At 43.9% G+C, this 13,944-nt stretch overlaps 2 protein-coding genes across 12 annotated transcripts in view; both read left to right on the forward strand.

The window, feature by feature from the left end:
• The window catches only part of ubr5 (ubiquitin protein ligase E3 component n-recognin 5), a 31,141-nt gene extending 27,506 nt beyond the window's left edge, over positions 1 to 3,635 (forward strand). For 4 of the 8 annotated variants that reach the window (XM_080472132.1, XM_080472137.1, XM_080472138.1 and 1 more), the window contains exons 50-58: positions 210 to 340; positions 495 to 555; positions 741 to 922; positions 1,016 to 1,100; positions 1,209 to 1,364; positions 1,671 to 1,784; positions 1,890 to 2,034; positions 2,131 to 2,216; positions 2,867 to 3,631. In XM_080472132.1, the coding sequence (XP_080328258.1) occupies positions 210 to 340; positions 495 to 555; positions 741 to 922; positions 1,016 to 1,100; positions 1,209 to 1,364; positions 1,671 to 1,784; positions 1,890 to 2,034; positions 2,131 to 2,216; positions 2,867 to 3,079 (1,173 nt within the window). In that variant the 3' untranslated portion in view covers positions 3,080 to 3,631. Of the gene's footprint in view, positions 1 to 209; positions 341 to 494; positions 556 to 740; positions 923 to 1,015; positions 1,101 to 1,208; positions 1,365 to 1,670; positions 1,785 to 1,889; positions 2,035 to 2,130; positions 2,217 to 2,866 lie in introns of all 8 variants that reach the window. The other 4 variants (XM_080472133.1, XM_080472136.1, XM_080472139.1 and 1 more) reach the window with 2 other exon arrangements.
• Positions 3,636 to 4,787: 1,152 nt separating this feature from the next.
• mtdhb (metadherin b) lies at positions 4,788 to 13,215 on the forward strand. Of its 4 annotated transcripts, XM_080472262.1 has the most exons (14): positions 4,788 to 5,470; positions 5,702 to 5,821; positions 6,346 to 6,427; positions 7,004 to 7,177; positions 7,518 to 7,568; positions 7,723 to 7,848; positions 9,149 to 9,229; positions 9,328 to 9,396; positions 9,475 to 9,620; positions 9,827 to 9,943; positions 10,034 to 10,141; positions 10,253 to 10,379; positions 12,113 to 12,203; positions 13,082 to 13,185. In XM_080472262.1, exons 1-13 carry the CDS (start codon positions 5,141 to 5,143, stop codon positions 12,175 to 12,177), a joined length of 1,596 nt encoding a protein of 531 aa, XP_080328388.1. In that variant the 5' UTR covers positions 4,788 to 5,140; the 3' UTR covers positions 12,178 to 12,203; positions 13,082 to 13,185. The 4 variants fall into 4 exon arrangements, with proteins under 4 accessions (XP_080328388.1, XP_080328387.1, XP_080328390.1 ...); XM_080472261.1 differs by having other exon boundaries at positions 12,113 to 13,215; XM_080472264.1 differs by lacking the exon at positions 7,723 to 7,848 and having other exon boundaries at positions 4,825 to 5,470; positions 13,082 to 13,182.
• Positions 13,216 to 13,944: the final 729 nt, after the last annotated feature.

A 13,944-nucleotide genomic window follows, 5' to 3' on the forward strand; every position in this document is an offset into this window, starting at 1 on the left:
ATCAACACAAAGCATTGAAAACAATTAAACTACCGGTTCATACTCTGTTTAAAGCAACAAGCTGAGGTTTGATTTTTACTAAAACATGCTGAACTGGATTAATTGACAAGGCATTGGGGGGCTTTCCTTCCTTTGAAAGTATTTTGTGTTTGAATTCAGTATCTTTTCTGTGCCACACATTTTTTTTTCTCCATCTGCTGTCTTGTCAGGCTTTTGCCAGTAAAATCACTGGTATGCTGCTGGAGCTTTCTCCTGCCCAGCTCCTGCTGCTGCTGGCGAGTGAGGACTCTCTCAGAGCCAGGGTGGAGGAGGCTATGGAGCTCCTCATTGCACATGGAAGGTAAAGAACTCAAACTGTCTCTGCTGAGTCCTCTGATGAAGTGTTACTGTCTTGTGTGTCAATAAAACATACTTGTAGCATTTCAGTATATATATCCATTCATACTGTTCTTCCACTGCTTTATTTTTAACAAACCTTTTGCTCGTCTTTGCAGGGAAAATGGTGCCGACAGTATACTGGACCTGGGTCTTCCAGAAGCTCCAGAGAAAGCACAAGTAAATTACTTTCTATTTATGTTTTACTACTTGCTGCCCCCCCCCCCCCCCCCCCCCTCAATTTTAGCAACATCTTGCAAAATCTAAGTATTGAAGGATTCTAGAGAAACACATACTTCACACAGCTTCTTCTGACGGTCATTTTGTCAACCCTGGCCTAATCACTACCACTCATCTGTTTGTAGCAGCAGGAGAACCGCAAGCGCCATGGTTCAACACGCAGTGTGGTTGACATGGAGCTGGATGACCCAGACGACGGGGACGATAACGCTCCTCTCTTCTACCAACCTGGCAAACGAGGCTTCTACTCCCCCCGGCCAGGCAAGAACACCGAGGCCAGACTCAACTGCTTCCGTAACATCGGCAGGTGAGAGATGTGGAAGATTTATACTTTTCATTTGATTGTATGAAAATGTAAACGTGGAGTCTGTACAACATGCATGTTTTGTTTGTTCTGCAGAATACTGGGGCTGTGTCTGCTGCAGAATGAACTCTGTCCAATCACATTGAACAGACACGTCATCAAAGTGCTGCTTGGGAGAAAGGTAAGACAAAGCCCGTCTTCATGGACATGACTCGTACTCTCAGCACCTGCTTGCACGTTGGTTTCAAATTAAACATCCTAAATGTCCTCTCAATCTGTCCTACTCCAGGTGAACTGGCATGACTTTGCCTTCTTTGACCCGGTTATGTATGAGAGCCTGCGGCAGCTCATCCGCCACTCACAGGCTGGCGAAGCAGACGCAGTGTTTGCTGCCATGGACCTGGCCTTCGCCATCGACCTCTGCAAAGAGGAAGGAGCTGGACAGGTAACGGACTTTGTCATCACCTAATAGAGATGGAATACATCAACCATGTCAGCTTAGGAGTGCAAATGTAGTGTTTTGGTCTTTTGCATAACCCAGAAAATGAAATTAGGCTGCAATTCTACTGTAAAGAGTGGAGAGACGTAATTCTTGTAGAACAAATAGTGGAACACAAAAGGCTCGCACACCATCACACCCATCTGTAGAGCATGAGATGAAGACACACGAACAGTTCTTAAAAACAGCTGTATAGTTAGGCTATTTGGTACTTCTGTAGTTCCTAGTATTCATTTGTTGTTCCTTTTTCAGGTGGAGCTTTTGTCTGGTGGGGTCAATATGCCAGTAACTCCCCTCAACGTGTACGAGTATGTGAGGAAGTATGCGGAGCACAGAATGCTGGTGGTGGCTGAGCAGCCGCTTCATGTAAGTAAAATGTTAAAAATATCCTGTCTTGTGCCAAGCATGAACTTTTAGGGTTAAGGAGTGTTTGTTCATTTGTAAACACGTCTGGTTTGTGTGTTTTTTCAGGCGATGAGGAAAGGTTTGCTGGACGTACTCCCTAAGAACGCCCTGGAAGACTTGACGGCTGAGGACTTCAGGCTGCTGGTCAACGGATGTGGAGAAGTGAACGTCCAGATGCTCATTAGCTTCACCTCCTTCAATGATGAATCTGGTTTGTGTATTTCTCTGCCTTTCATGTTCAATTTCTTCAAAATCAGGAGGCTCTTTTGTTTTGCACAATATTAAACACATTTGGTTTAACTTGCAGGGGAAAATGCAGACAAACTTCTCCAGTTTAAACGCTGGTTTTGGTCCATAGTGGAAAAGATGAGTATGACTGAGAGGCAAGATCTGGTAAGTGTCTTCTCTTCACAGTGTCCTAAAAACCAGAAAGAGTTTTCAGTAATTCAGTGCCCGGCAGCATTTTTAGGTGTTGAATTATTAAAAAGAATCACATCCTCTCAGTTTGGGTCCCATTAACTGTCTAAACACGAAAATAACCTCCACATTAGTCTGGTTTAGTGGCTTTTACTGCACATTAGTATCATTATTATGCACATGGTGCAGCTCTTTTGAATTAATTTTCTCACTTAAGATTGTTCTCTTTGCCTGCTGCATCATCTACAACAGTCTTTCTCTGCTTATAAGACCTCCTGGTGTGACGAGGAGGATTTTACTGAAAGAAAATGTACTAGATTTAAAAAAAAAAAAGCTGTTACAATGTTAAATACTGTTATCAGATGATGTGTTGGTGCCCCTCCTCAGATGTTTATATACATAATAACTCCTCAGCTTATTCCTCACACAGACCTCCTGTCTCTCCTCCGCTCCAGCTGCTCCTCACATGGCGCCTCATTCTTTCTGCCGGACAAACCATTTGATTTGCCTTAAGGGCAAAAATAAATCATTTGAGCCTTTTATCGCCTTTTATATATAAACACGTTGAATTAATGTGCAGTAAAATATCAAATCCAGTGATGAGTAACTATGTACTTGCTCCTCAGGTGTACTTCTGGACCTCCAGTCCGTCTCTCCCAGCCAGTGAGGAGGGCTTCCAGCCAATGCCCTCCATCACCATCCGGCCTCCGGACGACCAGCACCTCCCCACAGCCAACACCTGCATCTCACGTCTCTACGTGCCACTCTACTCTTCAAAACAGATACTCAAACAGAAACTCCTGCTAGCCATTAAGACCAAGAATTTTGGTTTCGTGTAGAGGTTCAACAAAAGAGTTTAAAAAGGAAAAAAGAAAAACATGTTTACTGTTGTGTAATATTTACCTAGCTCCATTTTTGTAGATTTATTTTTTGTCTAAACAATTTTATGAAATTCGACATACTGTCGCTATCTCCCCAGGCGGTAATATTTGTTTGTGTTGTGAACACAAACGGCTTGTTATTTTTATTTCAATTTTTATTTTATTTCCTTTTTTTTTGTGTGTGTGTGTGTGTGTTAATGAAGAACAGGTATACGGTCCAGAACATTCCTGCATTGGCACTGTAAAATGTAAAGCCCACAGCTCTGCTCTATTGGCTTCAACCTCTGCTTCCCAGGAATTTGGTCTGACAGAAAACTGTCTGCCGGAAACCCAGCCAAAGATGACAGCAGTAGAAATATTTAAAAGAAGAAGAAAAGAAGACACACTGTGATTATAAGTTTTTTTTTTTCCTTCCCTAGATAAGTACTGACTGTTCACTGCTGCCTTTGTGGAAAGTCTTTTTTTTTCTTGTACAGGGGGAGTAGGGAATTTCAAAATAAACTTGGATGCAAATAAGTTGTCCATTGTGATTTTTGTCAAGTGGAGGTTTAATGTCGTATTAGTGGAAAAAGAGGCCTGTTTATCTGAGACCAATCTGATCCTGGTGATAAAATCCCTGTTTCATTTGTTCCATTACTTTGGTTTTGACTTGTATGTTGGATAATATTAGTTATTGCCCATGATATCATTGACTCTTACATTGATCTCATTGTGCTAATTTTTCTCGAAAGCAATAAAAGTGTGTTAGGCTTTTATGAATGTTTTTAACAGATGTGAAGCATAATTTTATTAAATGTATTCATATAGATCCATAGGCAGCTGACTATTGGTAAAGCAGGTCATCTTTTAGTCTCAATCCCCCTCAGAAGTGTCCTGCTCAAAGTGGCAGTTGAGCACTTTACACTTTTCTGTAAAGTGCTCTCTGTATTGGAGTGTGAATGTGACTAAAAATGTAAAGCAGCAGTGTCAAACGTACAGGGCGGCCTGGAGAGCCGTGTAAAAAAGGTCATTGGTTGCATTTTTAATTGAACCAAAGTAGAATGAGATGTAGTATTTTGACTTTTTCTGTATTTTGCATCTCAAGTTGATTTTTTTTATTTTGTTTTGTAAATGTCAACTTTTTCTGACAAAAAAGGGCGAGAGCTACTCTCCTCTGATCAAGCACAAGAATTATATTGACATTTGACTGGTTCTGCCCACTCAAATTGGGCTTAATGTGGCATCTGAACTGAAGAGTTTGACATCCCTGGTATAAAGTGCTGAAACAGGCAAAAGTAAGCTATCGGTGAAAATGCATTTTCTATAAAGTGGATAAATGGTAAATGAATTACAATATATGGCTCATAAGTAGAATCTGTAAATGTCAGATTTGAGGCTTTTTTGAACGTTTTGGCCAATCAGCGTTGAGGAAGTTATAGCCCCGCCCATTTCTCTTGGGTTGTCGTGGCTCTTTTTTGTTGCATTCAAGTACCTTTGTGGAAAAAGTGAAACGCCACATGCATCTGCCAGGAATTGTTAACCTAATTGTGTCTCAACCGAACATATCTTTTCTGTCCGACAGTTAAGGTACATTTTTCAAGTGGAACAAATAATTGTGTTAAAATCGTCTTTCCGACTGTAAAATGACGTATTGCTGCCATACGCTGCTGTGATTTGTTACCCGGATGTGTAGTTTCCGACGGTCGTGAAGGCACCGTCTCTCCTCCAGTCAAAGGGAGCCATATGAGGTGAACCTGCTTTGACTCGCGGTCACATTAGAGGCGTTCTGGTCAAGCTAACGGCACCGTATTATCCGATCATGGTGGCGGCTGGCCTGCGAGTTAGTCTGCTCACTTAGTCAATATCATCATTCACCCGGCGAGCTGTCCGTCTAAGCTTGACCGATGCGGCTGGTGGGAGAATTGACGGTGTTCCATCATGTCGAAGTCGCTCCGTTATTTTTAGCTAGCACTGCATGCTAGCGCGGTTAGCGGCGGGCAGAGCGTGACTAATCGGTCTGTTGTTCGAGAAACGATACCAATGGAGCAGTGGCAGGACGCGGCCACTCGGCAGGCCGAGCTGCTCGCAGGCCGCCTCAACGAGCTGCTGTCCAAGGGCCTGGAGTTCCTGCGCACCGAGCTCGGCGTGGACGTGGGACTGAAGCCCGAACTGATTCCGCCATGGATGATCCTCTTAGCGGCGTGCGGCGGGCTGCTGCTGATGGTCGCCCTGTGGGCCTCCGTCTGCCGGCCTCTCTTCAAGAAGCGTCCCGCTGCGAGCCCGGCGGACGAGGGAGTCGAGATAAAGAAGGGCGTCAGCAAGCCGGTGAAAGCCGAGGAGCCCAAGAAAAAGAAGAAGAAAGCTGAAAAGGTAGATGGCGTGTGTGTGACAGCCTCCGGTGGCCTCGTCCGGTTCCCGTTAGCCGGGCGAGCTGTCAGGCTAGCGGTGACAGCTAGCCCCGGGCCACCGCGGCTCCAGAGCCGCTCCGGCATCCTGGGTGCTGCTGTGTGTTCGAACTGCCTCTCGCCGACATTCTAACCGATTCTCTGTGTGTGATTTTTTGAAAATTTTATTTCTTTAACATTTCCATGTCTTTTCTAGAAAGCCCAGCCAAATGGCCGGGCGGTTTCCGAGCCACAGGAAGAAGCCATCGTGCCGGAGGAGGCTGTGCCACATCACCAGGCGCCTCCACCAGAAGCCAAGGTGGAGAAGGCTGCAGAGGTAACGCGGAAATGTGCCTCAAAAAGTACCGTGAATGCAGACACGGTGCTGCGGTCATCTCGGCGAATTCCTCACAAACCCCTGCATTATTTTTGGTTTTGTCTTTGGAGGGCAGCCAAAGAGACACCGCGTTTCTGCACCGATGCAGTCGTGTCAGTGTAGGGTTTCAGGAGCTGAGGGATGCCCCCTGCTTTCTCACAAAGTCCCTCATAAAATCACTCTAAAAGACTTTGCAGTGTTCCTGAAAGTGTTCTGCTCAGGAGATGTAATGTATCAGACACCAGCAAATGAAATGGCAGAGAAAATGTGCATATTTAGGAACTCCTGATCAGTGGATGTAGTTTCACTTATAAATAGCTGCAGCCTGAGCCTGCTGATTTGATTGACTGTCTGTGCTTTAGGCAGCTTGTGTCAAATGACCACTTGCTCTTTATGTCGAGCAACTCGCATGTCCCACATCCTCTCAACTATTCACTTGAACTCACCCAAGCTCATTTAATCACTTTTCTTGCCATTTTCTGCAGGTAAAGAAGTCCAAGAAAAAGGCCAAACAGACTGTAAAGGAGACAAAGACTGTGACTGCTGATGGAAAAGAACCAGAAGAAGGTGACATGTTGTTAATTACATTGGGACTACGCGGCCATCTTTTTAAGGCGGCATACAGTCGGGTCCTTGAAAGCGATCAAGTTATTACTTTTGGTTACCCACAACTACCACCATTTACAATCTGGAACGTGCTTCAAAAACTGCTCCAACAGTGTGACACGTTGCAGGAAAAAAATGTGGCCACATTGAAAAAGAAGCCTTTTTAAAGTAATTTATAAAATGTTTACTCTGTATTGCTGTATATAACCTAAAATTAGAGGTGCAAATCAATTAATTTCAAATCCGTTTTGGTGATATACAGAACTGAAATGCTGAAGATTGTGTCAGTATACAAATATTTACAGCCCTGACTGCATCCTGGAACCAGGCCACTGAACCACAAAGTGAATTTGAATGTGGCTTTGCTTCTGATCACAGTTCAGCTACCTCTCTGCTTGAGAAACTGCTCCCCCACAAAATGCATTTCCCTTTTCATAGATCACTCCGTCCGGCCTAATCCATACCATATTTCCTCACTAATCTCATAATGAACCCTTGTAGTATTTTGCAACTAATCCCAGTGCTGCATTTTTTCAGGCACATGGGAAACCAAGGTCAGCAACAAGGAGAAACGCGAGCAGCGCAAGAAAGACAAGAGTTCCAGCGACGGCTCAGCCAGTCCCGGGGGAGGGGACACACCTGTGAGCACCCCCCCAGAGCAGCCCAAGGCCGCTGCAGCCCCAGTGCCAGCAGGCCAGAAGAAGAAAAAAGGTGGGAGGTTTTCTTAATTTTTGGAACATTTGAAATTTGGTAGAGAGAAGGTGTATTTTGTTTTTCTTTTTATACATTTATAAAGTACAACCACTGCAGATCATTGCAGGTAAACAGTTTAATTTGGCATCTGGAGAGAGATATTTCTGTCTGTATATGTTGCTGTTGCCTTCCACCAGTCTCCTGTGGTCAGAATCGACAATAAATGTTGGTACACTGGGAATGGAATTAAGTCTCGAGTGAGTTTAGCCAGGAGTGTGGTGGGTGTTGGGGCTTTAAAAACACCCTCATTTGTCAGGTGCGCCAGGCCTTTGTTGAACTTCTTGTTCTTCATTCTCAGGAGAGTCCGCTAAAGTCAAGGCCGAGAAAATGGAAGCCGCCGTTTCTCGAGGTAATTATGTGCAGATACTGTTTTGGAAGGTCAGTCTGCATTGTGGTTTGTTCTTTTTTTCTTTTTTTGTGGCGCAGAAGTGAACTGTTGGGAACTGCAGTGTTAAGAGTGTTTATGTGGGGCCCAGAGTTCAATGTTTCTCTCTTGGTGTTAGTTAACAGCAGCGAGGTGACGGAGGTGGCAGCACAAGTGACTGACAAGGCAGTAAAGGCCCCCGCCCACACTGTTGCCCCAAAGACAGGCCCCTGGACTACCCCCATGTGGGGGTCAGGGATCGATGGTAAAGATGTTTCTTATCTATGACTACATGTTGAGCGCTACAATAGAGGTTGTCTGATTTCTTCTGTGTCCACTTTAGTGAGGAGGACATTTCTTGACCCTCTGACATTGAGGTGTTAAACATACTTTAGAGGTAAATGGGGAAAAAAATATGATGATGATAGGTTGAAATGTAAATAATTTTAACATCTGCTCCTTGTCTGCCACACTGGTGAACAGACTGTTTAAGACCCAGAACTGTACAGCAGATGGCAGCAGTGCCATCGAGCAAAAGATTAGTAATGCAGAAAATGTTAGTTTTTTATTGGTGACTCAGTTGAGGTTAAATTTGAGTGTAGTTTCTGTGGCCCGTGAAATGAAGAGTTTGACACCTGATTGACGCCATGCATAAAAAAAAGGACAAATGTCAAACTCGTGATGCTGTTAAACGAGCTGCCGGATCAGAAAACGGGCTCTCTGAGGACGACGGCATTAAGTGTCTTGTGATTTTCCAAAAACTGAACTTATTGGTTCATTCATTGCAACACATAAAATCTTCTTTATAACATCCTCACTGACGGCATTCACAATTCTCCACACTTGTTACCGTCCTGGTTACTAATTAATCTGAAAAGCATCATCAAGTTCTGTTTATTGTGACAAATAAATGTTTCTGTTGAGAGTCATTTGATCTTCGTAACATAATGTAAGCGGCCAACTCAAACTGGTCTGCTGATTATTGTGCCATATGAAGATAATCTGTTGGACACTTGAGTGAACCACTGTGGGTTGGTGCATAACTATAAAGGGACGTTGAGGGTCAAAGTCCCGCTAACTGGGAAGGTGGTCGTGTGATGTGCTTATCTTGGTCAACATTGTTCTACTCCACTGGTACAGAAGCTAAAAATGGAGTTAGGAAAGCTGCTGTTATGGTGGTTTCTTGTCACCTTCAACGTAAGGAATGATCCGAATCAGTTTTTCCACTAAGACTTCGGAGTTTTATAACTTCTTTTTTTTTTTTTGAAACACCAAAACTTGCAGTTTATTTGGTTCATGTGAATACATGGTAAACCTTTTAGCAAAATAAAGTATCAGTAAGTCCCTTCCATCCCCTCTTTTATTCAGCCAGTCGACTTCATCGATGCTGAGCTTTGTTTTCCTGTTGTGATATTCTTTGTTTTATCTCAAAGACTCAATACCCACAGGTCACGTCTGAGGTATTTTCAAGTAGAGAGCCACAAAATGCTTCCAAATATGTATATTGTGTATGTTTTGGCTGCTTGATATTTGTGCTAAGCTGTGGTGCGTAAACTGTGTTTCAGAGTCGTGGACGGTGATTGACAGGGCAATGCCCGGTGCAGAGCTCAACATGGTGTCTTTAGGTGGACTGGGAGTCGGAGCTGGTGGGTATACGCTGTAACGAGATAAGACTGTCGCCACTAGATGGCAGAGTTTCCTAAAACATCTTCTGTGTTGCAACGCTGATTGGTTCTGTCTGTAGAGTCTAAACCGGTGAGCGAGCTGCCCTGGCTCAGTCAGGCCCGGGTGGACGATGAGTGGTCTGGACTAAGTAAGAGACTACTTCCTTTCTACAGTTCATCAGCTTCAATACTCCTTTTTGTTTTTGACACTCTGTGTGCGCCCTCAGACGGCGGCTCGGTTGACCCCAGCTCTGACTGGAATGCCCCCTCTGAAGCCTGGGGCAACTATGAAGAGCCCACCCCCGAGCCTCCTGCCGCCCATGAGAAGCCCGGCCCGGAGCCCGCCATGGTTGAGCTGCTGATCAGAGCTGCTGTACGTAACCCAACACGTCTGTGCCCGTGTAGACATTATCTGGAACCTTTAAAAATATCCACCCAGCACTCGAGGTGTCCTCCGGGCTCCGGCCTCGGGACGCCTGCCCCACTTCTTCTGCCTGATGGAGCCCCGAGCCCCGATACATCTCAATTAACGCAGCTTTTAATAGTACTTATTTAATGCTGCTTCCTGTCTGCGTACAGGAAGATGATGACGATGAGAAAGACAAGGGAGAGACGGCTGCCGATGGAGCAGCAAAAACCAAGAAGAAGAAAAAGAAGAAGAAGAAGGCTGCCGAGGAGGGAGGAGTAGCCGGCCAGGTCAGTGAAAGTAAATGAGGATTTTGGCCATTTTCTGTTTGACATTCACCATCTTCTCTTGAACTGACATGTCTCTTATGTGGCGTGCAGGTTGAGGAGCCGGAGCTCCAGGCTGCACCCGCAGCCCCGGTGAAAAAGCAGCTGCCCGTTCAGGAGAGTCCTGCTGCCGTCCAGCCAGTCAAAGCAGCTGCCGTGGAGGTCAGTGGAGCCGGTGGTCTGAGTGAACCACTTAACCGTTTTCCTCTGGCTTATTGACAAATCCAGGGTGGTGGTCTTTCACAGAGGAACCTCCTCGTTTCTCCCCTGCAGGCGAGAGTGGAGCGACCAGTGAAGGACAACAAACCCCAGAAGCCCCCCGTCACACAAGTGCCACAGAAGCCGACCGATGGAGAGTCCACTGCCAAGCAGAACAACGTCCCAGCTCCAGCACAACAAAGTAAGCATGGCGCAGCTCAACACTGCACCTGCACACAGTAAACGGTGTCAAACAAAAAAGCGAGGGATTATCTTTCACTCTGAGACAAATCTAGCGGTTATCTGAGCTCAGCTCGCCCACTGTTTGGGTTAATGCTGCTCTGCCGTTTCCCCTCTTACAGATGATCTATTGTGTGGCTCTGGAGGGTTTTCAGGTGAAAAGCAAACTTCTGAAACTGCTTCTAACTTTGTCCTTGAAGGGAAAGAAGTTGTGCTGCTGCCCCTGACCTTCTGCACTCAACCTGTTGTTTGGAAATATTCAGTTACTTCATGAGATTACACTAGTTAATAATTTATTTAAAGAAGCCAGAGACTTCTTGAATATTTAATGGCAAAAATGCACCAGCTTGGTAAAGAATCAAATGAAAAATGACGTTTCGGCCCAAACTCATGCCTTCCTGACACAGCGAGTGAAGTCTTGAGGTTGAGATCTGGTTCCGGGGTTCGAATTCTTGTTTAAAGAACATTCAGTTTAAAAAAAACAAAAACTAAGTGTAGGGTGCAAGTTTCAAGTGACTTTCGGGGCTGGTTTTAGATTCCATCTGTTTTTTTTTTTTTTTGTTTTTTTTTTTCTCTCCATGCATCAGCAGCTCACTGGCTTTACTCTTGAGAATTTTGGTTTTAAGAAGACACAGTACAGTGTTTATACAGTGGAAGAAGCCCAATAAGCCTGGGTTTTACCCACAACAGTTCACACATGAAACATTTAGAATGGTAGCTATATCGCTCCTCTAACACCACAGCAGGACTTGTGACTGTGACTCTTTAACTTCAGACTTTATTTTAAACATCTTTAGTACCTGTTAATAGCTAGAGGCAGATTGTCTTTTTAGCATTTTCTCTCAAATTATTTTTGACTACCGTTTCCTGCTCTTACGCCAACTCAATGACAAAATGATTAAAATTTAATGTCCAAAGCTCGAGGTCCCTGTGACCTCGCATTTATCTTATTTTTGTGCATGTTATGTCTCGGGAAAGCCCCCAAATTCCAGCTGCTACAACGACATCAGCCACAACCTTGTACGTATATTTTCTGTGCCTGAATTTGAGAGTTGAAGACGAGCGGGAGGAGTAACCCACAAGGACAAAATGCAAACTCTTCACAAGCAGCCTCCAAAATGAAACTGAGGGTCTTCTCACGATGAGACGAGCATTGATTATCAACATTTTGTAAAGTCTGTCGTTTGTTTGAAGTGAAGGTTTCATATTTAATGTGCAATCAGCTTAAGCTTGGTATCTTATTTTTACTTTTAACTATTAAGTCTTAATTAAAGTAGGGACCCTGGTTTGAATCCCATTGGAAGCCATAAAACACTAACAATCACAAGTCTACTGTGCTTTTTTTAAGTGGACCAGCCAGTCAAACTATCGGCATCAAACATATTTCATTTCAAATGAGAAGGAAGCTCAGTGGTTAACCGTGATTTCACTCCGCCACAAGTAGAAATCTTCATCTCAGCCATGTTTCATGTTTCCCAATGCTGTTGCCCCTGCAGCATCACCGTCAACTTCACACTCACTATAAACAGAACTTAATTAAACCGTGTCTCAGGTGTGAACCAGGAGGATGTGCGATGATTTCGACTTGAAACAAACTGTCAAGTAGGCGTGTGAAGTTGTGCTGGAAGGTGCAGCGGCTCATCTCTCTCCTCCCCCTCTTCCTCTTCCTCTTCCTCTCCCTCTCTGCTCCCACAGAAAAACCTGAAGAGAACCAAGCGTCCAAACCAGCAAAGAAGAAGAAGGCCAGGAGAGAGACATGAGGCCGAGTCCACTCCGCAGACCTCCTGTATGCAAAAGACTCCATATCTTGTTTATGCAACACCTTTTGTGACTCTGAGCGAAGGTCTTGGTGATGGACTTAAAACCTTAAATCCTGTCTGGAAAAACAATGAAACATCTTTTCTACATTGTGCGTGTCAGTCGGTGGATCATTGAAAACTGAAACTAGATGCAGTGCAATCTAATGTAATGCGGTGTTAATGATTTTTAAGTATGCATTTGATACTCTTGATTCTGTTTTCTAATTCCACTGAATCGAATAACTGATTGAAGGAGCTGTATTGTAGTAAATGTAGACTTGTAGAAAAAAAAAAAAATGCCGATCATGTTTAGAATAATGTGACTTCGTGGAGGCTGATGAACGGAGGGCGGGGGGGGGGGGGGGGTTATTCTGTGTCGAGTGAAAAACGGTGAACGTGCATCAGGCCACGAAACACTGGGCCATTAAGATGAACTGGCCTTTGCTTTGCAGCTTTTTTTTTTAATTTTAAATTTGCTGACATTTGTGAGCTGCATTGGTACCGTGCATTCAGCTTGGTTGTAAAGAGCAGACAGAAGGAATGTGGTTCGCTGGCCTCTGCAGGATGGAAACGTTTCCCGTGTCCCTGAGACCCGAGCAAAGTTTAAGACTCAGAAAAGGGAAACGTCTGCTCTCTGTGTTTTAATTCATACGTTCGACTCTGAACACTGTCAACGACTGACCGTCTGGTTTGCCTCGTCTCGTCCGATGTACGCATTGTGTCAACGCAAGCGTTTCCTCGCTTCTTTTTTTTTTTTCTTTCTTTTTAACTGTCCAAGCGCTTCACGGTTGCAGCTGTGTGGAAGCTTCTGATCGTAGACGTATCGTCGCAGTGTCATCAACATCTTTTCTTTCTCTTCCTGTAGGTGATTCAGAAGTCTTCAGACCCTTTTGTAAAACCGGTTTGTAATAAAAGAAAAGCTAAAGCCATATGTAAAAAGACTAAATAAAGGCCAGTTTTTCTACATTTTGTCTTTGCCTTTGAGCTGTTGTCCAGTGCAAAAACCTGTGTATTCTCGTTTATGGTGACTATTTCTAATGCTGCAGTGTGCTCGCACAAACAATTATCCTCAGACTAAATCACATTATGTGCATTTCAGATTAAGACAATAGGGTGTTTACTAATCCAGCCTAATCAATTTATTAGGTTCCTGGACGAGTTCAAGTAATGGCATGACCTGTATGAGAAACTCCATTCAATTTTTCAATTTGGTTAACTGCAAAGAGAACTAATTGAATATCTTAAGCTCGACATCATGCTCATTTTGGTGAAGCTTCCTCGTGCAAAACATCCAAATCCTCGTCCCCAATTTGACACGTAACCTGCAGAAACCTGTCCTTGTCTGGATAAAGCAGGTAGAAGAAGCATGGGCTCGTACAATAGGTCAGATTATTATTATCGGTTGGGTTAAAGTGTTAGAGGAGCATTATGATGAAACGAGTGTACTTTGTTTCAACACTTGAAAGTGAGACCTGAAATTACAAATACGCAAGAAAAAAAAACATTAAGTGTGGCATTAAAGACAAATGATGTACTTTATAACAATATAGAAGAAATTCCAATGTTAACTTTTACCTGTTCCATTGTAAACGCATATCAGGGCCTTTAGGTGTATGTCACGTTACAGACAAAATGTGATTTTTCAGCATAATGTAAGAAACGCACTATAAATGGAGCACTATTTGTAATTGGGTAACTGCAAATACAAATAAGCTTGTGTTAGGTTCA

The sequence above is a fragment of the Lipophrys pholis genome (genome assembly GCF_963383615.2).
Source record: "Lipophrys pholis genome assembly, chromosome: 9".
Classification (NCBI taxonomy): domain Eukaryota; kingdom Metazoa; phylum Chordata; class Actinopteri; order Blenniiformes; family Blenniidae; genus Lipophrys; species Lipophrys pholis.

Bases quoted from the DNA above. Each gene is read 5' to 3' on its own strand.
- mtdhb (XM_080472261.1), top strand. From the start codon at position 5,141: ATGGAGCAGTGGCAGGACGCGGCCACTCGGCAGGCCGAGCTGCTCGCA. The intron at 6,428-7,003 runs GTGACATGTTGT...GCATTTTTTCAG, and splicing joins TGGAAAAGAACCAGAAGAAG to GCACATGGGAAACCAAGGTC. The intron at 7,849-9,148 runs GTAAAGATGTTT...ACTGTGTTTCAG, and splicing joins GTGGGGGTCAGGGATCGATG to AGTCGTGGACGGTGATTGAC.